At 48.1% G+C, this 26,416-nt stretch overlaps 2 protein-coding genes across 2 annotated transcripts; one reads left to right on the forward strand and one right to left on the reverse strand.

Annotated features, from left to right (window-relative positions):
- The first annotated feature begins 3,139 nt into the window (after window positions 1-3,139).
- GPR174 (G protein-coupled receptor 174) lies at window positions 3,140-4,120 on the forward strand. Its single transcript, XM_036402268.1, has one exon. It carries the CDS (start codon window positions 3,143-3,145, stop codon window positions 4,118-4,120), a length of 978 nt encoding a protein of 325 aa, XP_036258161.1. The 5' UTR covers window positions 3,140-3,142.
- Window positions 4,121-12,630: 8,510 nt separating this feature from the next.
- ITM2A (integral membrane protein 2A) lies at window positions 12,631-22,296 on the reverse strand. Its single transcript, XM_036402090.2, has 6 exons — window positions 22,162-22,296; window positions 18,490-18,621; window positions 18,089-18,277; window positions 16,973-17,083; window positions 15,747-15,897; window positions 12,631-13,708 (listed from the first exon to the last, which is right to left on the reverse strand). Exons 1-6 carry the CDS (start codon window positions 22,243-22,245, stop codon window positions 13,620-13,622), a joined length of 756 nt encoding a protein of 251 aa, XP_036257983.1. The 5' UTR covers window positions 22,246-22,296; the 3' UTR covers window positions 12,631-13,619.
- Window positions 22,297-26,416: the final 4,120 nt, after the last annotated feature.

Consider the following 26,416-nt stretch of genomic DNA (forward strand, 5'->3'; position numbering starts at 1 on the left):
AGCACGAGGGGACTGAGCACCCCCTGCTCACCTGGGCCAGCAGCAAGGGCAGGGCTTGGGGGAGGATCCATCCAGGCTGATCCATCACCTGGCTCTGGGTGGGAGCAGGAACAGGAGGATCCATCCAGGCTGATCCATCACCTGGCTCTGGGTGGGAGCAGGAACAGGAGGATCCATCCAGGCTGATCCATCACCTGGCTCTGGGCAGGAGCAGGAGGATCCATCCAGGCTGATCCATCACCTGGCTCTGGGTGGGAGCAGGAACAGGAGGATCCATCCAGGCTGATCCATCACCTGGCTCTGGGCAGGGGCAGGAGCAGGAGGATCCATCCAGGCTGATCCATCACCTGGCTCTGGGCAGGGGCAGGAGATGATCCCAGCTTTGAGAGGGCTCCAGGCACGAGGCAGCAGCAGGGAGAGCACCCACAAACCCAGCCCAGCCAGGAGCTGCTCCCAAAGCCTCTCCCCGCCCAGCTGGGTTTAGGAGCTGCTGTGGGTTAAACCCCCAGGATTTGCTAACGAGGATTGGACACCCCTAAGCAGCCTCAGGAGCCTGAGCACTGCTGAGGGTTGATGATTTCTGATGAGACTCAGCTGAGGGGCAGAGCCCAGCTGTCAGCAGGGTAAGGGGCTGCTCCCACAGCCCCAGCTCCTGCAGGGTTCTCATGGAGCAGATGGATACCCAGCTGTCCTCCAGCACATGGAAAATGCTTTACCCAGGATGTGCCCAGCTCTAACAAACTGATTTTAGGCTGCCTGCAACTCTTACCTGCTGCTCTGACTCATTAGGCACAAATCTTCATCCAGGGCCCCAACGTGGCTGATTTGGGGGGTACCCATGGAAAAATCAGGGGGAAAAGCTGTAAAGCTGTTCTTGGGGAGAAGGAGGCTGTGCCTGTGGAGAGTCTCTCACCCGCCCCCTCACAGTGAGGGGGAAGCAAGCACAGAGCATGCAAACCCAAATTTCCTCTTTCTGGAGATGTTTTTAGCATCCTGCTGGTTTTTTACACAGCACATGGGGCTGAACTCTGTGATGTTGCTTCTTGGGATTTCCAAAGCACCGTTTCTCACATTGCTGAGTTTTTACACCCCCTCCACAGCCCTGAGGGTGCCTCTGGGTGCCCTGGCTGAGCCCCCTCGCTGCTCCCCACCTTCAGCTGAGCCCTGGGGACCCCTCGTGCCAGAGGGAGAGGCAGAAAGTCCTGAAAACGCCGCCCTGCCCCAGGGCCAGGCTGGAGGGGACAGGGAATGGAGTTGCAGGAAAGTTGCTGTGTGATGGGGATGGGGAAGGGCAGGAGCTGAGGGGCAGCAGGAAAAATAAGATGTGCACGTGTGGAAGGGCTGGGGGTGCAGTTTGTCCTTCCCTCTGTGTGCCCCATGGCCCAGAGATGGAGTTAAGGTGGATTTTCCCACCTGGGAATGCAGCCAGAGGAAAAGGAGTTGGATCGAGTCTTCCTCAGTGGAGCCTCTGCCAGCAGGAGAGACAAGCTGGTTTAAATTGATAAGAAAAACTGTTAAAATAAAAATATTATTAATTGTCACTTCTGGAGCATAACTGGATCATTTCACAAGCCATTTTACCCCGCTGCTTGACTTAGATGGCTTCTCTTTAAAAGGAAGGAAGGAAGACATCTCAGTCTCCTTGGTGAGAGAAAATACAAAAATAGGCATGTTTCCTTTTATGGCAGATTTTCTGCTTCCACCCAAAACTACTTCAAAGTTTCAGTGCTATCACACCAGTAAGTGTTGACCATCACTAAATAATGTTCACATTTTTTACCTAAGCACTGGAAAAAAAACAGCAGGTACTGCAGCAGATGTCATTTTACCTTTAAAATTAAAATTTAAAAAAATTAAATTAAAAACATTCAAACATTTTAAATTAAGTAAATGTGTCTTTGGCATCTGGGTTGGCACCTACAAACTTCTCCCACTTAGACCTGCAGGATAATTCTTCATGTGGAAGCCAAAGGCAAACCTGAGACAGTTTGGGCAGAGATCCGAATTTCCTCTAGATTTATCAGATCTGGCTGAGGTTTTTTGTGTCTGACACATTCAGATAACATCACCTGTTTGGCTTGCAATTTTAAATAAAATCCAACTCCAGCCTCCTTAGTACCAGCTCTGGTGTTACCAACAGCCCCTGATGTGCACAATGGGTAAGGACAGGCTTAGAAAAAGCAGCTGTGAGGAAGTCAGATTGAATCAAATGCAGGTAGTTCTGCAAAGGATGGTTTATGCTCTATTTTTAAAATATGAACCTGGTTTTGACCCTGTTTTTAGAAGTTGACCCTGGTTTGGTGGAAGTCACTGACCTGGCACTTCCACCCCAGGACACAGCGGCGGTGACTGCACTAAGGGAAAGGTTTGTGAGCACGTGGGTTACACCAGGAGCAGATTTCCTTCTGCACCTGCAGCTGGGGAAGGTGGGGATGTTCTGAGGGCTTTCCTGGGAAGCCAGGGAGTGCTCCCCTCAGGAGGTTTTGGGAGGTGAGAATATCCCCAGGGAGAGAGGCAGGTCTGGCACTGACCACGTGCTGGGACACAGAAAGAGCAACACTCCCAGGTTTGTCGTAGAACATGAAGAAGATTTATATTTATTCCTTGGTGGTTCTGCACTCCACTGGACAGGGCATGATGCTTGCTGGGCAGCAGAAAAGCTGATCACCACCAAAGCCACACAGGTCTCTGCTGGAGAGAGCTCCAGCTTTTCCCAGAACTCTTGCTCTGTTCCTCCCCTGTCTCCCAGCAATGCTCCAACTGCACCTTTCTGTCTTCCAGCCGTGGGGCCACATCAGCTGTTGAACTCCTGTGCTGAGAGAAGATGCTGAAATGCCACCCAAAAGGTGACAGACACACAGCTCTGGCGAGGAACTGTCCACTTGGGCACAGCGATGCTTTTCCCGGCGTGGATCCCTCCTGCCCACCCCGCAGGTGACCCCAGCGAGCTCTGACCAATGAGCAGGGCACTGGAATTAACTCCCCCCGTGCCAAAGCTCCCCGTGATGAGCCGGTGAGCGGAGCCTCCCCCACGGTTCCAGAGCTGGACTGTTCCCTTTGGATCCTGAGCCCCCCCGGCTGCAGCACAGGCGGGATGGACGCGTGACGATGCCGGGGCTGAGCACGGAGCCGGAGCACAACCATGAACAGCAGCTCCAACTGCAGCGACACAGACCTCAAGCCCTACTACGCCATCACCTACACGGTGATCCTGATCCCCGGGCTCATCGGGAACACCCTGGCCTTGTGGGTCTTCTATGGCTACATGAAAGAGACTAAAAGGGCCGTGATATTTATGATCAATTTAGCCATTGCTGACTTGTCACAGGTGCTGTCCTTGCCCCTGAGGATTTTTTACTACCTGACGGGCACGTGGGAGTTCGGAGGAGGTCTCTGCATGCTCTGCTTCTACCTGAAGTATGTCAATATGTATGCCAGCATCTACTTCTTGGTGTGCATCAGCGTGAGGAGGTACCTGTTCCTCATGCACCCCTTCAAATTCAGTGACTGCAGGCGTGTCTGTGATGTCTACATCAGCATCGTGGGCTGGGTTGTGGTCTGTGTTGGCTGCCTGCCTTTCCCACTCCTCAGGATGCAGCACCAGGAGGATAAAAACACCTGTTTTGTGGATCTTCCCATCAAGAAACTCGACCTCCCCACCTCCATCACGCTGATGACCATAGGGGAGTTGGTGGGGTTTGTCACCCCTCTGCTCATCATCCTGTACTGCTCCTGGAAGACAATCTTATCACTAAAAGAGAGGCACTCTGCTTCCCGGGACCTGGGTGAGAAGAAGAAAGCTTTAAAGATGATCCTCACCTGCGCCCTGGTGTTCCTGATCTGCTTTGGACCTTACCACATCAGCTTCCCTCTGGATTTCTTTGTGAAAACGGGGCAGATCCAGCAGGGCTGTGTGCAGATCTCGGTGTTCCACGCCGTGGCTTTGTGCCTCGCCAGCCTCAACTCCTGCGTGGATCCCATCATCTACTACTTCACCACAGATGAGTTCAGGAGGCGCCTCTCCAGGCAGGACCTGCAGGACAGCATCCAGCTCCAGCACCTCAGCTATGGCAGGAGGCACTCCAGGGATGTGCTTGGGGAGGACACCACGGAATACTGATTCCCAGTGCTCCCAATATTCATTACATTTTGGCCTTTGCCACAATTTTTCCCTCAGGACACTGAGAACAACAACTGAAACTTCTGCTTTTGGTGAACAAAACAAACAACTCCCACCCTCAAAAATACCCAAACCTGACCAAAAATGGGTTGATTTAATACTTCAGGTGCACATTTTCTCTGAATAGAAATAGGAGCATTTCCATTCCTCAGCTGGGCAGCAGAAGGTCATGGACCCATGGGAGAGGTGACCCACACCCCTTTGTCACCCATGGCGTCACCCAGCCACATCCTGGTCAGCAAGAAACAGCAAAGATTCTGGAGTCTTGCTGTGCAGAAAGAATTTGCTCCTAAATGCCACTGGATGCCACAATATTCTCTGTTTCTGAAGCACAAGACAATTCATCAGAGACTGATTCTCCAGAGAGTGCCCAGAGCCTGCTCCAGCCACGCTGAGCATGGAGTGAGGAGCAGAAGGTGGCCCCAAAGGACTTCCCATTTAAATAATTAATGAAGCCTCATTGGGGGTGTAGCAGATGCCACCACCCCAAATCACACAGCCAGGGAAGCTTCCACACACTATTTTTCTGCCATCAGTTCCCACTTTTGGGTGCAAAGACAAGGGTTAGAGCCATGCCTTGGGTTTGAACCATGGGGCTGTGTTTGGAGGGTATTTATTCAAGACAGGTGTCCATCAAGCCTTTCAGGTCCTCTTTTCACCAAAAATGGGGCAAATTATTTCCCTTTCACTGATAACTGACCCACAGCCATCACATCCACTCCCCATTAACAGCAGCAGGATTCCAACAGAGGATCCAAGCCTTTCCAAAGTTTGCTGTAATGGGAACTCCCTGGAAGCAAAGTCAAAGGTGCCACGGGAGATTTTTAATAAAGGCTCAAAGGTGGATATTGTTTTAATATTTGCTTTAAATTCAAACCAAAGAGACTTCAGGCTTGACTTTGGTACTTCATTTGCACCTTCTTGTAAAATGTTATTTTTCTGTGACAGCATCATTTTTTATTTATGCAAATGTTGTTTTATAATTTATATAAGGGAAATACACATTGTAGGAAAATGATGTGAAGCCCAGAGAGAGTGTCAGAACACAAGTTTGTTTTATTTTCAAAAACTTTTTCATATAATAAAAGCAAACTCCACCACCTCTTCCCTACAGGAATCTGAGCCAGTGCCTGATGGCTGAGCAAGCACTGATAATTCATGGAAACCACATTCACAGTGACAAAAAAGTATTTATTTTTATATTTCCTGTTGTATATAATAAAATAATAATTTCTAAAAATGTTTTTAAAATGTAATTCCTGACTCCTTCTCCCCCCTGCATCACCGTCACACATGAACATGTGGCAGCACCTGGATTTGATGCCTCTTGAGCACCTGCAGAACATTTTCGATACTTCTCTGAAATTATTTTACTCTTCCTGTTGCACTGGGGAGGAAAGTCAAGGGTCAGGTTTCCCAGGATAATGGGAATTCCTGCAACTGCAGGAATCCAGCCCATCCCTGTCCCTTCTGGCCACCATGGGAGGGGACCAGGGTGGCCCTGTCCAAGCCCCCCCCAGAGTCACTTTTAGCCCCTGAGGGGAAAAGGTTGTTACATAAAGTGGTGTCAGAAGTTCAGAAATCGTTCAGAGACAGAAACCTCAAGCAGCTGAAGTTTTCCACCCAGAATATCCTGTGGGTGCAGCAGCACCTTCCTCCCTGCCCCTTATTCAAATGAGTGTTAATTATCTCTTTTTACAGGAAGCGCAATGGTCGGGGTTGGAGACACGAGATGAACTCGGGGGACACCTCCTGCCCTCCCCCAGGGCACCTCTGCTCCAGGTGGCCTCTGCTGGGGCCACACTGAGGTCTCACAGCCCCTGGGGATGCTGCCACCAACAACTGCAGGATCGAGGTGTTCCTTAGGTTAGCAGGAGGTGGATTTTCATGCCGTGGGTATTTTTGCCATGCTCTGTATTTTTAGTGTCTCAGGATCCACGAGCTGGACTCAATGATCCTTAGGAGTCCCTTCCAACTCAGGATATTCTAAAATAATCTGAATAATCTGGTCTGCAGCACTGGAATGGGAATCTGAATGAGAGTGTAACTGAGAACAAAAATGCCCAAACCCCCAAATATCCCCTTTATTCTGCAGGAAGAGTTTCCTCTGGTTGTTATCACTGTGCAGCAAAGCTCTGAGCTCTCTGCCCATGCCCTCACCAGGCTGGCTCTGGGCTGAAGTGCCAGGTGGCTCCTGGGCACAGAATCAGCTTTGATTCCTGCTGGGCCAAAGGAAAGCCATGGTGGCAAGAGTGCAGCCTCAGGGGTGCTTTGAGGGATGCCTGGGGAGCTTGAGCTGCTGAGAATGAGCAGTGAGCGTTTTGGGAGCCTTCCTCACACCTGGCACAAGGTGGCTGAGGGTGCAGGGTCAGGAGAAGCAGAGTTCTGGGTGAGCTCCAACCCTGCCCCGTTTCCATCTCCTCCCCCGGGCTCCCTGCCCAGCAGCAGCTGCAAAACCTCTCATCAAAACCTCTCATCCCCCCGGGCACCGTGAGAAGAGACCCAGAGGCTGCCTTGGGCTTTTTCTGTGCATGCTGAAACTCAGAGCTGCCCTTGCAGCATGTGGCAGCTGGCACAGCCCCCCTTCCCTTCCCTTCCCTTCCCTTCCCTTCCCTTCCCTTCCCTTCCCTTCCCTTCCCTTCCCTTCCCTTCCCTTCCCTTCCCTTCCCTTCCCTTCCCTTCCCTTCCCTTCCCTTCCCTTCCCTTCCCTTCCCTTCCCTTCCCTTCCCTTCCCTTCCCTTCCCTTCCCTTCCCTTCCCTGATGGGCTCAGAGCCCCCTCCCCTCCCTGGCCACCAGCCTGAACCCCCAACAGCCCCTGAGTTCTGGTGCTGATGAATTCCCTGATTTAGCTCCATGTCATTGCTGCTTTGAGCCATCCCATGGTGGCACCTTTGGGTGCCCCTCCCTCCTGCCCTCTCCTCCTCCTCTTCTGCAGGATTTGTGCCCCAGCCCCGGGGCTGGTGACATCTCACAGACCTCAGAGCCCCCAGACACCTCCTGCCCTGTGTCCTCCAACATTTCCAGCGCCCTCCTCATCCTCTGCCACCACCATGAGCCATCCATGGAACCCCAGAGATCTCCTCTTGCCATGGAAAGGGCTGATTTACAGCTTCTCCTACCAAAGCAGATTTTTTGTCCTCTCTCTCACATCTTTTCCTTTACCAGCACTGTTTTATTTGCTGTTTTGTCACATGGTTGCTCAACATCCTGAGCAGAGTCCCCGTTTCTCTGTAACTCGTTAGATTTTCCTGCTGGGGTTAGGCAGCTTTGACACAATTTACTGCACTTTTTACTTCCTTTTTCACTTTGCTGTTAAAAATGAGCCTCAGCCCCAGCTCATGCACACACAGAGCACACACAGAGCACCCTGGCACTGCTGGATTCTGTTCCTCAGGCCTCAATAATTAAAAACAACCTCCAGAGTGACCCAAATATGAGCCCACACCATCCAACACAAAAATAAAAAGCTAAAATCTTGTCAGAGATGTTTTGATAAACATCATGACCAAAAATAAGCTGAATCCATTAGGGCAGTGCCTGGTTCATGCTGCCAGTAAAGTCAGGGCAGAGGAGCTGCACCCTTTGGGGTGATAAACTCTGAGAATTTGATCGACACCATCTACAGCTGTGGCCAAATATCTGATTTAGAAAAAAGATTTGGTTGTGTGAAACCATGAGAATAAAATAATAGAGAAAAAATGTGGTAATGTCATTGCCTCAGAAGGCAGCTCACTTTTTGGTTTTCCCTCAATCAAGGAGAAAAACAGGGCCTGAGAAATGCCCCAGCAGGCAGCAGTGCAGGGCAGGCTGTGCTCAGCCACCTCCACCAGCACAGCCTCACCATGGCAAACGCTTGGAGATGGGGGGAAAGGAGGAGCCATGGCTTTGGAGCATCCTCCAGGGATGCAGCAGTGCCCTGTGCCCCCTGAGCAGCAGGGGAACTGGGGGAACAGGAGGGAAGGCAGCTCACAGACGGATCTGATAAGCACAGAGCCCTTCCTGTGCCCCCGGGCTGCTCACGGGCAGCAGCAGCAGCAGCAGCAGCCCTGCTCAGCTCACCACGGAAGTGTCAGCCCCGGGTGTCTGTGAAAGTCTGATCCTCCCACCTGTTTGGGGTTTTTTTGTTCATGAGATGAGGAGGCAAAGCTGTAACTGCTTCCAGCTTCAGGCTGGGTCACAACACACACTGGTAAGGGAAGTGTGGTCTGAAGTGGAGCTTCTACATCGCTCTTATTTTCTAAAAAAATTAAGGATTAATTAGTGCAAAGGGCTGAGAACATGAGATGACAGAAGCTACAACCACCAAGGGCAGAGAATCCAAAGGAGTGAATTATTTATCATCAAGTGAGCACTGAGATCATCACCCCCCAGAACCAAACAGCCTCCACAGCCCTTCCCTCCCAAGGGATTTTGGGGCATCAGGTGGAAGCTGTGGGTTTGTCCATAGAACCATGGAATGGCTTGGGTGGGAAGGGACCTTTGAGGTGATCTCATTCCACCCCCTGCATGGGCAAGTGCAGCTTCCACTATCCCAGGCTGCTCCAAGCCCCATCCAACCTGGCCTTGGACACTTGCAGGGATCCAGGGGCAGCCACAGCTTCTCTGGGCACCTGTGCCAGGGCCTCCCCACCCTCACAGGGAAGAATTTCTTCCCAATATCCCATCTAAACCTCCTCCATCCATGGATCCATTCCTGATGAATCCCACATGTTGACACTCTCATTCCAGAATAAAAGCACTGGATTCCACACCAGCAAGGGATTAGGTTTGTGGGAAGGAAGTTCCTTGTTCCAGAATCAGGTGTCCACCCATGGATTTAGCCCACAACAGCTCCAAACATCAACAAGCCCTAAAATGGAACAGCTCAGGAGAGCCCAAACATTTCTGCAAGACACAAACCACCATCCACAGTGAGAATGAATCTGCAGACAGGAAAATCACTCTCACAATCTGTTAAGGTGGAATTCAGGGCTGTCACAGCACAAAAAGAGAGAAAATACATTCAAGTAAACAGAATAGTTAAACTATAAGAAATAATTTCCTTGGGAGGTGCAGTGGGAGGTGGAGAGCCTCTAATTACTCTCAAGACAGGAAATACACCCATCCTATTGCCTAGGTAATATCACAAATATATACTCATAATGAAGAAATAATGTTAATGCAATAATGTTACTGCAATTATCCATATTGTAATTATTTTGGTGGCAGCCTGGAAGCTTCAATCAGTGCTGGCATTTGGGCTCTGTGCCACAGCTGGCAGCAGAGCCATCCCCCACCCGGCCTGGAATTAGGACAGGCAAAGCAGCTTTAATCCTTCCAAGCCTGACCTCGAGCTCAGCCCTGCCAGGGGGGTGATTCAGCCACAAACTGGAGGTTTTGGGGGCTGCACCCCCTTTATCTGGTCCTTCACAGCTCTGCTGTGACCCCACCTGCAGTGCTGTGTCCAGTGCTCTGTCCCCAACATCAGAAGGACGCGGAGCTGCTGGAATGAGCCCAGAGGAGGCCAAGCTGTTTAGGGGCTGCTCCTCCTCTGTGCAGACAGGCTGGGAGAAATGAGGCTGTTCTGCCTGGAGAAGGTTCTGGAAGAAGAGACCTTCCAGCATCTGAAGGGACTGCAAGGAGGCTGGAGAGGGAATGTTCATCAGGAAGTACAGTGACAGGACAAGGGGGAGTGGGTTCACACTGAAAGATGGGGAATTTGGATATACAGAAGAAATTCTCCCCTGGCATAGGGTGCCCAGAGAAACTGTGGCTGCTCCTGGATCCCTGGAAGTGTCCAAGGCCAGGCTGGATGGGGCTTGGAGCACCCTGGGATAGTGGAAGGGGTCCCTGCCCGTGGCAGGGGATGGAATGGGATAAGTTTTAAGGTCCCTTCCAGCCCAGACATCCTGGGATTGTGGGACATGGGTTCTCTTCAGATCCAGGGTGCTCAGTGCTCAGATTTCAGCTCACCCCAGACTCTGCTGAGCACAGCTGGATTTTGGGGAGATTTCCAAGTCCACAGCAGCCAGCCCAGTCTTGCAGGAGTCCCAGCAGGCTGTGTCCCCCAGCCCTGCACAGGCCTGGGAGTGCTGCTGGGGTGGGAGGTGACAGTTTCTCACAGCTGCTCTGCAGCAGGCCAAGCACAGAGCTGAGCTTATCATCAGAAAAGCTTGGTTTAGACAAGCAGTTTATCAAGTCTGAGGCGCTAAAGCTCCTTTTCATACCAGCCTGAGGCCTCAGGGTGTCTTTCAAAGGTCTCCACATTATCCCTATTTTTTTTTCTCCAGATCTTCATCTCAAGATATTTATATATGCAAAGAAGTTCAATTTTTATAGATTTTTATGTACAGTGAGCCTGGAGGAGAATGAAGTTCTAATTTAGACCATTACATACTCTAATGGAAGAGTGTGTCACCACAGCCACCCACACCTCAGCAGTCACAGAGCAGCAGGTTCTGCAAAGGGCAGCAGCATCTCCTCTGAGAACTAAAATCAACCGTGTTCTTAATAATTGTTTCTCACGTTTTTCTGATTAAAAAACCCCTAAATAAATTCACATGTAATGCTGGAAGAGGAAATATTCAAAGTGCCAGCTTCATGTTGAAAAAGGTATTTAAAATTTACATCGAATTTTGAATTATTTAGTCAGAAAATGAACCTGCCAGCTCCCCCAAGGAAGCTGCCCAAAGTCCCTGCAGAGATCTTGCTGATTGTCCCATGCCCACAGGATGCTTTTGCAGTAAACACAGATGTAAATGAAGTTCTTACAGTAATTGAGTTTGTGTTTGCATCCCAGCAGTGTCACCCCCTCAGTCCCCACACCCATGTCTGCAGTACAGTTCTGCTCAGATATTAACAGGGTTTTACACAGATTAGTTCTGGTATAAAAATGTTCCTTACTATAGATAAAAATGAAGCAAAGACACTGAGCACCAGCTCGATGAAGCTTTGATCACACCAGTTTTAGGGTTTTTTATGAAATAGCTGAAAACCTGTGTGTTGGGTGAGTACACTGAGTTTTTACCAGTTACACACAGTTTACACCCAAGTGTTTGGTGCCTGTGCCATCTACTGGTGCAAAGGACTCCAACTTGTGCTCCTTCCTTCTTCTATAGCCCAGCTGAACACAGGAGCTGCTCAAAGCCAAAGACAGCATTAGAAGATCCCAGGAAAACCTCCAAATTCCAGTATTTTGGCTTGGACACCCAGCCCCAGCCTAGAACACTTAGGGATAGATCACAAGGCCAGCTGAGCACACGTGGGACCAAACCCAGCTCACCTCAGAGCAGGTGAGAACAATCTGTTCCTCCTGTCCCTGGCTCCCTGCCTGGAACATCCAATAACATCTTAAAGAACTGCCTTCACTTTGTTCCAAAGGTACAGAAAGTGTTCCAGCCCATGTGGAAGCAGCTCCAGCATTCCTGCCTGGAGGTGCATTCACTGCATGGACACTCTGGGCTGGAGAAAGAACAATCCCTGGGATTTATTTTCCATAAAATCAGACCTCAGTGCTACAAGCAGGTGCTTCTCACTCTCTACAATCAACACACACCTCCAAGTCCTTTCACTCAAGGCTTTAAAAGAACCCATCCTGGTTATCCCCCCAGCCAATCCAGAGGAGCAGGAAATCACCCTTTGTCCAAGGACACAAAGTCTGGAGGAAAAGCTTCCCAGGGCAGCTGCTTGTCCCAGTAACACCTGTGAGTGAAGGGAACCTGGCTCACAGTGACAGGAATCTGAGCTTTCTACAGCATTTTATTTCACTACGTTCTTCAGTTCACTGAAATACTCTCCTACACACCCTATTTTAGAGCCAAAGCTCTGGTTTTGGGACACATCCTTGGGGGAAGAGCTGTGTTAGTTTCTGTGCTAAAATTCCTGTGTTCTCCTTTCTCCTGCAAGCAATGACAAAGCAGCAACTCCTACAGACACCTCTCCCTCCCCTGCTCTCTGTGCAGAAATCCTGTTTTCCTTCCACCTGCACAATCCCAGGCACTTTCCAGGAAAGCCAAAAGGGGTTCAGGAACACTTTAGCTCTGAGCCCCAGCACTTCCAGGGCAGGACTCTCCTGTCTGAGCTTCCAGCAAAGCTCAGGGTCAGAGCTGAGGGTTCATTAACCTCTGTACAGCCCCTCATTAACACCCAGGAACACTTGGGACAGGCAAACCTTCAATCACAGCCTCATCACCAGCAATATTCAAATGAATTGTAAATACACCCCATCCTTGCAGTGAACACCCCCAGAGCTGCCCCTGGGGATCCTGTTTGGAGAGAGCTGTCTGTTCTTCCTTCTGTTCCTCGAGCTTGGCTGGCACCACAAAGCATTTCCACAGCAGCAGAAGAGGAAATTCAGCTTCACAAGCTCAAAAAGAAGTAAGAGGGATAAGAGAAGATCAATGCACACTACCCCAGGCCCACAGCATCACCCCCTCACCTCTGAGCACCGAACACAACACAAACACCAAAGTTTTAGAGAAACATTTATTATAGGGTTGCAGAATTTATGCCAATATAAAGTCCCTTAATAAAACTCTCAAGTTTATCAACTGCAGGACACCAACTCTTCATTCTTTTTAGACTGCAGCTTTCCAGAAAAAAGGGAACAATGCTCTGACTGCAGCAGTAATGCTACTTGCTCATAAAAAGTTGATCTAAAAAGTTTTATATAAGCCCAAGTAGTTTAAGTTTACAACTACAGTCACGTTCACAAGTGAGCTATACCAGAACAGACCCTGGATAGGAAGTTACAGGATAAACCAAGTCATAACCAAAAATACTGACAAGCTTTAAGAGCAACTCTATCAGAATCTAACAACTAAATGCCACAAAACCAAACTAAGGGAGAAGAACTCAACATAAGCTCAGGGAAGGTTCCAAATATACATACGAATTCAATACAGTAATTGCACAAAAAGAAACAGGGTAGTGTTAAAGGTTTCTGATCACTGAGCTTGGATTTTACATGCTGCACACATGGTCGTTAAAATAAACCTTTAATGAGCCAGATCAGGAAGGTTTTTGAGCCAGGATACGGAGTGCAGAGCTAATCTACAGAACTACACAAGATGTGCAAACCACAGATTATTAATATTAATCATTCTGTGAAAGTTAAGGTGAACATAACTGGTTCCAGCCAAGGAACTGGTTAACATTTTTATATATATATATTTTTCTGCCATTCCCAGATTACACTAAATCAAACACATTCAACAGATAAACTGATATTAGCCTTCTAAAAAAACCTTACTCAAATTTAAGTTTTACATGAGACAACTAAAAAGTTATACCAAGGATCAACAAAAGCTGAAATGGTGACTTTGTCTTCTGAAATACAAGCAATACACAAAAAATGCATAAGGCTTTTGATTATCACTGCACGGTTTAACTGCAGAAGTCGATGTCTAATGCTGACTTCTCCAAGAAGGTGTGACCTGGTCACCTCCCCTCTGTCACCTTTCACTGCTGACAGATCTTTGTCTCAACCACGAAGGAGTTTTCAAAGTGTCTGATTGAGTGACAGTTCTCCGCTGCCCGTTTCTGCACACCTGGGGACGAGAGAGGACAAGAGGCTGAGTGAGTGAAGGGATCCCCAGCCCAGAGCAAGCACTGCCAGCCTCCCTTCATTGCAAGACACAACAACCATTCAGTGCACTGAGTTTCTCCAGCCAGGAATTCCACCAGAGCCTGCTATGGGGCTGTTTTCCATCCCAAATCCCTCACCCAGCGTGCATTTGCACAGGGTGTGCTTTGCAGAGCACTTCCCCTTGGGAGGATTTACCTCACTCTGGTTCTTCCTAACACCATTAAAGTGATTTTCTCTATTTTGGGACATGCCAGCACTGGGTCTGACCCAGGCAGTTTACCTGTATCAGCTGTGGCTCAGTAAGAGAGAGGAACACAGCAATCCTACCATCAAAGAGCTGCTCTCCTCAACCACTTCCATTTGCAATAATTCAGAAGGATTTAGTTTGTTTAAAAAGCAGAGAATTGTTCAGATGAAGCAAGAGAAGCACCAGCTCTTAACCCAACCCCAGCAGGGTACTGCTTTGGTTTATAAACACCTAAAATCCAAGCTTGCCCCTCAATTCCAAAGCATCAGGATGGAGGTGAAGTTTCCAGAGCCCACCTAACAGCATGACCTGGGTTTCTCCCACACCTCCAAGTTACAACTCCAGGGAATTGACATAGCACCTGAGGTCAGTTTCATCTAAGAGATGAACACACAAACTCCACAGGAGCTGAGAGCCAAGGCAACACTAGCTAAATGAGAATAAATGAAAAGACTTTTTCAGGGAAGTTCCAGGAGTTCACCCACTGCAGTCTCATTTCTGTGACACGGCTTGTACACTGGGTGCTACAAATGAGATGGGGAAGGCAAGGCAAGACTTGTCCCTGAACAATTTTCTCCTCAGTTGGATCAGATTTCCCACCCTCTCCCCTCCATGGGCAAACAAGCAGAGTTACAGCACAGCAGCTGTACCAGGAAACGTTTTCTATTTACCAGAATCCTTTTGTACAAGTTCTCTGCAGGAATCTTTTACTCTGCAGCAAAGATGTCAACAACATGTTAGAGCAGGATGATTTCAGGGAACATCATAAACACTCTTCACAGAGCTGTCTATAGACTCAGCAGCTGTCAATTTAGCCTTGTTCCCAAAATCATTCTCACAGCAGCACAGTCACACGCCTCTGCCTCCCATGAGGGCAGAGTGTTTAGTGTTCCTTCATGTGCCCTGCACAGAACCCCTCTGCTGCTCCCACAACAGGATGTTGTGTGCAGCAAGCAGCAGATGCAGCTCCCAATGCTGCAACTGGGCTGAGGAAACTCTTGCCTAAGAGCTTGGCAGCCAAACCAGAGCACAGAGTCCTGACAAACCAAACATTTGCATTCTGAAAGGCTCTAACTGACAAAGGGTTAGCTCACTGTGTTTGGTGGGAGCACCAAGTAAGAAATGCTTTGAGCTACAGTAAAACAAAATTCATGATGTCAGATTTCTGCCCCCCAGGCCTTGTCCCAGTAGTTAGAGCAGACACCTCAGCTTAGTCCCTGGCAGGGGGTGGCAGGAGCACACAGGCAATAAAGAACCAGAGCTCAGCAGTTCCTCTGGAGTGTTCTTCCTCTTTCAGAGAGGAAGTCAGGGATGTCCGGAGCTCACTGTTCAATTACTTTTTTTTTCAGAGCAAGTAAAGCAGAAGAAAATGTTTTTATTTGGTGCTCCTGTAACCCAGTTTTAGATAGGATAAGGACAGAATAAGCTGCGCCTACAGAGACTCACATTATCTGATGGATTATGTGAATTTTAGGGTCAAACTAACTTATAACTTCAACCAAAAATTAGAACAGAAACAGACTTAAATTTGGTTTGGGCATGTAACCTGCAATTGTGTAACTGAAACTTTCTCAGCATGTTCAAATGACAGTTCACATTCAGACAGGAAGGGAAGGGAAATACCCAGCAGGGCCAGGAATAGCCTCAGCTTCTGCTGAACACTGAGATTCCCCAGATTAAAAACTCCCAAGGTTAAAGTATTTATCCCTTCCCTAGCTAAACAATACCTTTGCTTTTTCCTGAGGGAACTTACCCATGATTTGGTCTCTGCGCTGAAGCCTGAAGGTCTCTTTCCCCACACAGAGCTGGTAGATGAAGATGCCCAGGTCAGACACGTTATCGATCTCCTCCGTCACCACCATCTCCTCACGCACCAGGTACGTCTGGGGCAGGTAAGAGCCAGTCTGGAAGAGACAAAGCCTGAAGGTACAGACTGCTGCTAACAAGGGACAAACCACTACATTTCACTCTCTGCTTTGGAAGGGATTCAAGCAGCAGAGTTTTAATACCAAGATACACTGAGCTCAACCAGGGAAGTTAAAAACTGACAGAGGCCATTTCCAACAGCTGCACTTACATTCAAAAAAGCACAATTAACCTCATCTGTGCAAGCCTCATGTGAAGCAAATGTAAATAGAACCTGGTCAGGTTTATCTGTACACAAAGTTTGCAGCTAAAAGAGAAGCAAAATATTGTGAAAGACTCCAGGTTTGAGGCAATGTAAATGTAATGTAAAAAAATGCAAGGCAACCTACAAAAGGCTTCACCAGATGTTCCCAGCACTACTGAAACAGCATCCTGCCCCCCAACTCCTAAAAACAGGGGCAGGGACACACACTTAAAACTTGCCTTCACAGAGCTATAAAAAAGAATGCAACAAGCAAAACTAGACCAGTGGCCGCTAGAACCAGGTGTAAGAGAGCCAATGATTTTTCTCCTAAAGTCCATTTGATGCATGATAGCCAAGTATTGCATTTAACTGGGAAGCAGCAGCCAGCTCTATCAACTTGACCCATAAATCATCTTGGAAAAACACCAGTTTTAGTCACTGAAGAGTCAAATGCTTGTGGTGATCTCATAACTGCAGTGCCAATAACTGGGGAACAAGTTCACATTGTTCTTTTCAGCAAAACCCTCACGGGGCGAGCAAGCTTGCCCAGAGTAACTCTCAGGTTTAGGCTTTCAATCATATTTGGAGCTTTATCAAATTCTTTTCAAACAGCTAAATTTAACCTTATCTGCTGGTTGCTTTCAGCTCTCATAAAGCCAGGTATTAATAAGAGCATTAGGCATGAATCTACTCAACATAATATACACTGACAGCTGGCCTTAACTTCAGTGCAGTGACTGAGCCGGGGGATTATGGACTTTGATGGAGGGAGAACGGTTCTAGCAAGGGCCTGGAGTTCAGGAGCAGCACCCAGCACTCTCAGCAAAGGCAGGCTGGCAGCAGAACCCAGCAGCAAAGCTCCCACATACCGCCAGCTTGGCAAAGAGATCCATCAGATTCCTTGGAGGCATGACTATGGAAGTGTTCAGCGGGATCACATAGCAGTTCCCCAGCTGCAGGTCGAGATACGCTGTCAAAAGCTGTTTTAAAAACAAGTTTTTAATTAGTCAGAGGGCCTTTGATTAGGAGAACACAATTCCACCAGGAGCAAGGCAACCTAAAAAAGCTGGAGATCACTCACAGCTACTACAAAAGTGATGCATTCAGGAAGTGCCCAGTGTAAGCACTGAACTGTTACCACTTTGGCAAACCAGCAATAGTTTAAAAAACTTTCCTAAATAAGAGAAAGCTGAATATAAAAGCAGCTTCTGCCATAATTGTAAAGGAGTACAGCTTGTACTAACACAGAGGAAGTATTTGAGAGTATGATCTCATAACTGAAAAGGTCTAATTAAGCACAGTGCAAACAAAAGGTATCCAGCTGCTGATAAACAATGACTCCCTTTAAATAGTTCTTCAGGAAAAGTGTTAGTCCCTACAAAAATCTCATCAGCATTGCCACTGAGCACAAGAACTGCAGCAACTAGAATTATCTGTTCTTTCTATCTGCATTGCCAAGGCTGGATTTACAACCAACCTCCGAGAGCTTTTACAGCTGACTGGGGATAATGTTAACACTATCAACGCAACTTTGATAGAAAAGTCAAATGAAAGCCACCCTCTCTTTGCCTTATGGAAACTCCATGCAACTATCACAGCACTGTCAGGTTCTACGTTTGAGCTGCTTGAAGTGATTTTTCAATGCCCTTCTCCAAGGCTGACACCTGTTTGCAATTCTACATTTTCCTGTGACATTGTGCTGAGTCCTCAGTCCCTTAACTCACATTTATGATGTTCTCCATTTACATGGGATTCTTTATCCAACAGATATCCCATGGGCAACAACAGAGTTGCACAGCACTGAGATGCATTTTCTGGGAAACAACTCAAGAGCTCCTGCCCACAGTGACCGTACCACAGAGTTAACCCCTCTGTTCCAGAGTTCACAGGGTCACAGCTCTGCCACGCTTAAACCCAAGGAGCAGCCTGTGCTGCCAGCGAGCTCTGCAGCCGCGAGCCGATCCCGGAGCCGCCCCAGCACTGACCCTGTCGAAGTCGTGCACGATGGCGGCGGGGTCGCTGTCGGAGAACTTGGGCACGGGCACGTCGATGATGGCGATGTTGTCGTCCTCGCGGATGTCGGCCTCCTCGGCGATGGGCAGGAAGTACGGCTCCACCGCGCGCTCCCGCGCCTCGTTCTCAAAGTAGCACATCTCCCCACGGTACACCTTGTGCTGGGACACCAGCAAGGGCAGGTGAGGCACAGCAGCTTAGACACTGCGCTCCCGTCTGCTGAGACTGAGCACAGGTCTGTCACACACAAAGGACACACACTCGGGGTGTCCTTGTCATCTTTCTTTCCCCCTCATCTCTCCAGTCTAGTGATAATCCATTTATACTTTTTCAAACCAATGCTGTTTAAATAAAAAAAGAACTCTCAGATTACCTTTGGCATGAAGTACTTGTAGATGCAGGCTCCACCCACAACAACCCCTGCCAAGATGAAGGCCAGGCCCAGCAGAGTCAAGAGACATCTTCCAGATGAGTTTTCACCCCTGTGTGTGGCAACTTCTGGGTCCTTTAAATAAAGAAGGGGAGAACTGAGAAAGGGCAGCTGCTCTGAATTTAAAGAAAGTTGTTATCAACTGTTTCACTTTGATCCACTGTCTCCTATTTCTTCTAGGTGTGGGAATTACAGGTCAGCATCATAAAATAAAACACTCACATGCAATGTTACTGCATCAGATTAAGATAAGTTTTCAAGCAGCACCAAGAGTATTTTCTGAGTTAGAGGATGTTTTCTCGACAAACCTTTGTCAAGAAACTATTTGAGATACACAAAACTTAAATAACTGTAACAAAAGATCCTGTGCTGCAGCCACACTGTAGTACAAAAAGTAGGATTTGTACATCAAGGTCATTAAAAGCACACAGTGTCTTCAGGCCTCTTCCCAAAAGCCTCTTCCCCTCCTCCTCTCACTGTCACGTGCATTAACATCACTTTTCCTCCCAAAGCTGGATTAGCAGAAGAAGCCAAGATGCAACTTTGTCTCTTGGCTGGGGAACAGACAACTGACACGAGTCACCAGGTTTTGGAACTTTTAATATGCACAAGCAAAGTCCATTATGAAAGAAAACGACTCGTCAGCTTAAACACAGCTTCCAGTTATGCCAAATAAAAACAAGTTTCCGTGGCACATCCTACCTTGCAGCCTCAAAATAACTTTTCTCCTACCCAAATCTCAGGAAGTTTTGTTTCTAACAGCCTGAAACTTCTCTCTTTAGCTCAGCAGCTTGTTCTCCCCCACCCAATGATCTCTCAAACAAAGATGACTGCACCCAAAGGAAACTACTCTCCCGGTGGTGGTGAGTTGTGCAATCCTCACTGCAAAGGCAGAGGTGGTGTCTGTAAGGAAAATTTAACCTTCCAGAGCTCCTGCAGCACCTTCCCAGACTTCCAGCTGCAAGCCAAGTGAAGAGAACAGCAAAAGTGCTGTCAAATAGCAAACAATCAGAAGAGACATTCCCTCCTGGAATCACACACTGGGCTTGAGTCTTTAAAAGGAAAAAACAAAACACAAAAACAACCACCAAACCCAAAATGTTTAGATAACCCCTATATTTGGTCAAGAATGTCCCTTTAATGATTCCTGACTCCAGGATTTAATAGCTTGCTTTTAAGATCTGTTCTTTGTCCCAGTCAGGAAGGAAGAAAATTGGATTTCACAGTAAAAGATCTTTTCCTTTGAGGTGTTCCCAGAATCAGTGGCTGGGCTGAGCACAGCAGCTTCCATGGCCTTTCTTTATTTGGGTCCTGCAGAACACAACACATTTAGTGACCTGTGTTCCCAACAAGCGCCAGCATTATCACCAGGGCTGCAATATTCCCAAGCTCAGCAAGATGCAGCAGCATAAAAGTCAAAGCCATCAGTTATGCAAGTGCTGAAACAAACCCCAAGCTGTTTTGTGAAAGTCAATACTCCCACATTCCGCTCGCGCATCCTCCAAACACAAAAATGTTGGTTCAGCAGGACACAAGCTGCTACAATTGGCATGTGAAGCATTTGTTAAAAAAGAAACCAAGTACAAAAACCAAAGCCAAACCCTGGTTTCAAGTCAGAATGATGCCACATTTCTGTGGCACTGTGTGAAAATCCCTTTTCAGGGTTAAGCAGCTGTAAGATGGAGATTAATTCTGTTCTCTCCACGTTCTCCCACCCTCACCTCCACCTTGGAGCACCTTACTCATCCAGCCTGTCCCTACTTGAACACACCAGTCTGCACCAGTTTTGGCACTGCAGCCATCCCAGCGCAGGGGTGATGTCGACATCTAATTAGCTACACTTGCACTACACCTATTTCAAACAAAGCAAAGGCACTTGAGCATATTAAGCAGCAATGTGGGCAGCTGAACCTGAGAGGGAAGAGTTGTCAGAGCTGTTAAGAGAACACAATAGCAAGATTTTGCTCGAGCAGGTTACAAAACCTCTGCACAAAAGTAGCAGGTGTAAGTCGTCAAAACCTACAAAGAAAATGCAGCTCTAAGCTGGAACAAGCAAAGCAAACGAGGGATAAGAGACAAGAAAAAAAAATAACTTGTTTTAACCCTGCTGACAGCCCCGAAGAACATGCAGGGAGAATATCCTGCAAGCTCAAGGGTTTTCTGCAGATACTCCAGGGGACTTTTATTGTGCTGTTTCAGCCAACATTAACCTTTAAGCTTGTTTGCTCTGCACAAATATTCCAGCTAAAGAAGACATTAACAACCACTCCAACAAGTTTGTCTTGGAGTAAAATTATGAACTTGAAGCTTATATGCAACTCCAAGCCCTGAAGTCAGAGTGAAGAGTTGTTGAAATCCCACGTATCTGTGTGCACACACACAGAATATTCCAAATTGAGAGGAGCAGCTCTCATGAGAGCAGAAAAAAGGGGTGTGTTTATTAGAACTATTCCAGTCAGAACTTTCACAGTACAGGGCTAGTAAATATATGTATAACCAGATGCCTCAGGAATAGCTGAGGAGTTTGTCCTCAAGAAACTGGCCAGGCTAATGACATCTTCAAATTTTAAATCCTTTATCTACCTTGTTTTCCCACTTTCTCTCCTTTTGATCCTGTAATTGAATGCTACTGTATTAAATGTGCACGCATCAAACTGACAGCTCAGAAAAGTGCACTGAGCAAGAAAATCACTCTGCATCCCTTCCCTTCCAAAGGAAGGCTATTTCAGGTGAGGCTGTGTAGGCTGGTAGGGAAGCTGCTTTCCTGATTACAGCTTAGAAGGGAAGAAAAAAAAAATAGAACTACAGTCCAACTCCACAAGTTTTGTTGTTTCTAAAATTTTCTTACTCTCCTACTGCAAATAAACTCAGCCCATGCCATTTTCCCCGTCTACAGCCACTGATGTATTTACCTACAGGCTGAGCTTCTCCATCTGCCTAAAACGCAGGACACCTTCAAAACAAATTTCCCACAAATTGGGAAAGTTCCACTCGAGCCAGCGACGCGCGGCTCGCTGGGAAGGAAAAGCCAACCACAGGGTGCTCGCCTGGGTTTCTATTTAAAACCCTTTATGGCAGGTTTCTTAATTTAAGCGCGACACCGACGCCTCACCGCAGCTGCCGGGAGGCTCCGAGCGCCGCCGGGAGCCGAGGACGAGCCTGAGCCCGCTTTGTTTGCCTGGGAGGCGCCGGCCGAGCGAGCGCTGCCCGCGCCGGGGGGGCTCTCCCTGCGCTTCCCCGGCCGGCCCAGGGCCGAGCTGGGAGCTTTAAAGCGCCGTCAGGAAACGCGGCGCTGGCACGGGCCCAGCTCGACATAAACACCCGGTGCCGGCGCTGGCCCGGGGGTGTCACGGGACATCGCACCGCGACAGGGCTGCGGAGCGGGACAGCACCGCGGCACCAGGGCCCCGCGGCCGCTCAAGGCTGAGGGGAGTCGGTCCCTCAGCCTCGGGCAGAGCGCGGCGGGGCGGCCGCCACACGAGCGAGAGCCCCGCGGCCGCCGCCGCCTCCCCCGGCCGCGAGAAAATGGCGGCGGCTCCGTCTGCTCGCGCCCCCCCTCACACCGCCCCGCTCCTCCCGCCGCCGCCGCCGGCCGGGACACCCCCGTGCCCGCACCTTGTCGGCCACAAGCGCCTCGGCCGCCTCCTTTTTGGGCTCATCCTTGAGGGCGAAGGGCGAGTTGAAGGCAATCTTCACCATGGCGCCAGCGCTGCTGCCGCGTCCCGGAGCGGCAGCGGGGACAGCGCGGACGGCGGGGCGGGGTCTGCGCTGGCCACGCCCCCAGCCCCGCCCGCGGGCACCGCCTGGAGCGCCCCCTGCCAGCCGTGCCCTCACACGGCTCCGTTCCCCCGCAGCTCCCCTCAGGCGCCGGGAGCGGGTCCCGACATGGAGAGTGGGGATTAGGGAGGCTGGGAATGGCGCCCGAGACCATCGAGTCCAGGCTGCCACCTATCCCCACCTTTTCCCCAGCCCAGAGCACTGTGATCCACTTCCAGTCCTTCCTTGGGCCCCCCCCAGGGATGAGGAATCCACCACCCCCCTGGGCAGCCCCTTCCAAGGCCTGACCGTCCTTTCCACGGAGAAATTCCTTCTGCCCTCCAACCTGAACCTCCCCTAGCCCAGCTTGAGGCTGTTTCCTTTCCTGTCCCTGTTCCCTGGGAGCAGAGCCCGATCCCCCCCGAGCTGTCCCCTCCTGTCAGGAGTTGTGCAGAGCCACAGGGTCCCCCCTGAGCCTCCTTTTCTCCAGGCTCAGCCCCTTCCCAGCTCCCTCAGCCCCTCCTGGGGCTCCCTGGGCTCCTGTCCCAGTGCTCTGCCCCTGCTATGGAAAGAATTTCTTCCTCATGTTGAGGTGGAACTTGTGGTTTAGTTAATGGCTGTTGCTCCTTGTCCTGTCACTGGCACCGCTGAGCAGAGCCTGGCAGCATCCCCTGCACCCTTCGGAGATACTGGTATGGATTGATGAGATCCTTCACAGTCTTCTCCCTTCTCCAGACTAACCAAGCCCAGCTCCCACGGCCTCTCCTCATCAGAGAGATGCTTCAGACCCCTCATCATCTTTGTGGCCTCTGCTGGACCCTCTCCAGCAGCTCCTTGTCCTTTTTGTCCTCAAGAAACCTAGACCTGGGCACAGCCCTCCAGAAGTGCCTCAAAAGGGAGAATAAAACGCTTCATGCATTAGACTGTCTGAAACAATCTGCTCCTTCATATGGATGGAAATCTGTGTCCGTCTCTCTAGAATTTGACTTTACAGCTCTACAAAGAAATCTGGTTTGAATCTGGTGCCCACACCATGGAACCCTCCCTCACAGACAGCTGTAATTAAACAGAGCTGAACACTTATGCAAATATTGCAATAAGCAATTCTTCTAAGTGTAAACAACATGCAGTGTGTATTCCAGCATTCAAAGCGTGTTCCTGTTATTCCACAGATGGAATACACTGTGTTTCCTTTAAGATCATAGGTTTGATATTGCTGCCTTTCATCTCTGTAAGAGTTTTGATTTTGACTTCTGTTGGGGAAGAACAAACTGTTTTATGTCTATTTAGCCTGACTTGATCTAGTAACAGAAAACACTTTAACCTCATTTTACCAAGAAACTAGTGAAAAATCAATTTTCATATTTCCTAGCTTAGTGTGTTGGGAATAAGTCAAGCTCTATGCTCAAAGTCCCTGGAACACAGATTTAGGACAGATTAAGAAGTTTTCTGTATGGCCAATGCAATACCTGTGCTCTCCAAACTGGTGGTTGATAAATGCTGTGAATAATTTTTGGTATCTTAATCTAATGTAATTACTTCATGCCTAAACAAATTGACTTTGTCTTCCAATTACCCAACACCTTTATTTGAAAAAGGAGGCAGAAATAAAACTAGAATAGAACAGAAATAAACCCCTGTTTTTTATCAAGGCTGGTGTCTGTACATCCCAGCTGCCTCACTGTCCATATTCTGTTGCAAGAGGTGGACACACCTGGAAATATTGTGCTCAGAGAAAAAAAAAAGTTAAAGAATAGAAGGGGTCTTTTACATTTATCTGCACTCAAATTTGCAAAACTGGAACTTTCATAAGATTTGTTGTGGATTTTTTTAAATGTGCATTTCTGTAGTGTATGTGACAATAATTTATCTTAACATGTTCAAAACCTATTTAAAATGTGCAGTGTCTGGGAGAAGTAATTCCAGCATCACCAAACAGTTTTACACAGCTGATACACTCAGTTCAGTCAGCACCAACTTCCTCTACACACATCTCCTACAATAATCTGTTTTGTAGAATACCAGGCTGGGAAAACATAAGAAAACTCAGATATTTTTTCCCCTTCTAGAAATGATCAGGCTGTTTGACTGAATAAATACTAGAGAACTCCATGGTGACTCCCCCACTTCACCCCTAAAATGCTTTTTCACCTTAGTCCTGGCCCAGTTTTCTTTCAGACTTTTGCCATATAGTGATTGCAGTTAGGCCTGGAAATTCCAAGCCATCTAAAGAAGTCATCTCACTTCTTCTTTTGGATTCTGCAATATTTCTGCTTTTCTTTACTATTAAAATACCGTGGGGTTAATTTCCTGTATTTATTCCGAGGTTGTCTTTATCACCTTGGCAGGGAAGAGATTATCCCCTGATACTTCATTATCTTTTTAATCCTTCTGGTGTCTGTAAATTTAAAGCAACACTCCTTTAAAATATAACAAATACATGGGGTAAGTTGTTTTAGAGACTGGAGAAATTTGGCCAAGGGAAAGGAGAGCTGGAATGCTGTGGTGGCTGTGATGCTGTTACCTCTGCTCCCAGAGAAGAGAACACAATTTCTTAGAAGTGCCACTAAACCCCAACATTTCCCTTTTAGCAGCAGTGATGACATAAGGAGCCCAGACAGTCTAAGAATATTAAAGACCAGGCTTTGGAAGGTGAGGTTTTACCTTGTATTCCACCAGGCAGTGACTCAGCAGATAATCCCACTGGAAGTTCCTTTTTGAGCAATCTTGAATTAATTTTTAACGTGTAGGAGGTTTTTTAGCTCCTCTAATACACTTTTTAAAAACTCTAGCCATAAGATGTGTTCACATTTATTCTATATCCTCTTTTTTTTATGTCAGGAGAACCCTTCCTTACTTTCTGGGAACAATGGGATCTTCTATTTATCCTTGAAAGTTTTTGAAGTATTCTCACACTTTGAAGTAGAAGGTGCTGTGTATGTGCAGAATCCTGACTCGTGTATCTTGTCCTGGCTCAAACACAGCTGGGAGGAGGAGGAGGCTGCAGGCTGGCAGGACATGTGAGCACATGTTCTGCATTTCAGTGGTCACTTACAGCTCCTTAAACCTGAATAATGTTTTGTTAGACCTAAATCCATGCGCAGAGTTCAGCATTGAAGTGTAAATTCACTCAGCTGAGCCTCACACCCTCACTGGTGCTGCGGAGCTCACAGGGACAACGACTCTCAGAGCCCCAACCTGGACTCAAGGTGTAAAGAAACAGCAATTAATACAAGTAATAATTAACAGTTTTAAATATACACTATATCCAGCAATTGGGTTTTTTACGAGCAGTGTAATTACTGACAGAAATGCCATTAAAGTAAACAAGTATGTCATGCAGGGATGTTAAAAATTAAAGTGAAACTACAAACTCTCTCCTTTCCAAAAGATCTTCTCCCAGATTGACATTTTATATTTATCCAGATGTCTGAAGTTCTGCTTTTTGCCTCCACTCCTTTCCCAACTCTCTTGCAAATCGTTCCTCCCTCAACACCTCCTCCTGTTTTCCCCCACTCTCGAGCTCTGATATTCCATGTCCATTTCTTCCCTAATCAGTGACCTGGGACCTCTTTCACCTTTCAACCTGTTCCTAAGGCTGTTGATACTGAATCCATCCAAAAACTCAGAGCTGCCAGTTTAAAGTTTTGTGGAGGGAAGTTTTTCCCACTAAATTTGGGCCCTTGAGTGAGGATCTGTGTGTGTGGAGAGGAAATGTTGTTTGCTCCACTGCCTTCCCTTACTGCCTGGCAGGCTTCTCTCTGCTGCAGCAGTGTTAGATTAGGATCTGTGGCAAGGAAAACACACATTACTCACTTCTACTGATGCCTTGTTACAAAACACTACAACAGGAATGTTTGCTACATGGAAAGTTGCCTATTTCCATGCAGGGAGAAGTCGGGAGTCCCTTTTCTGTGCAGAGTCCAGCTGTGGGAGGAATGAGAAGAGGGAGCCTGAAGGACACAGAGATTCTGTTGATGTGGTCAGGTCTGTGTTGAAGGGACCTCACTGCCCACACAGCCATTGCCTCACAGAGCAGAATTCCACAAGAAATTCCAGTCCTCTGGAACATCTGCCAAGCCAGCAGCGTGCCCAGGGTGATCAGCAGCCCCAA

This window comes from Molothrus ater, chromosome 14 (assembly GCF_012460135.2).
Source record: "Molothrus ater isolate BHLD 08-10-18 breed brown headed cowbird chromosome 14, BPBGC_Mater_1.1, whole genome shotgun sequence".
In the NCBI taxonomy this organism is placed as follows: domain Eukaryota; kingdom Metazoa; phylum Chordata; class Aves; order Passeriformes; family Icteridae; genus Molothrus; species Molothrus ater.

Excerpts from the sequence above, each read along its gene's own strand:
- ITM2A (XM_036402090.2), bottom strand. The coding sequence starts at position 22,245 with ATGGTGAAGATTGCCTTCAACTCGCCCTTCGCCCTCAAGGATGAGCCC. Across the intron at positions 18,278-18,489 it reads ACAAGTACTTCATGCCAAAG|CACAAGGTGTACCGTGGGGA; the intron begins GTAATCTGAGAG and ends CTGGTGTCCCAG. Across the intron at positions 17,084-18,088 it reads TCGTGCACGACTTCGACAGG|CTTTTGACAGCGTATCTCGA; the intron begins GTCAGTGCTGGG and ends TTTTTAAAACAG.
- GPR174 (XM_036402268.1), top strand. The coding sequence starts at position 3,143 with ATGAACAGCAGCTCCAACTGCAGCGACACAGACCTCAAGCCCTACTAC.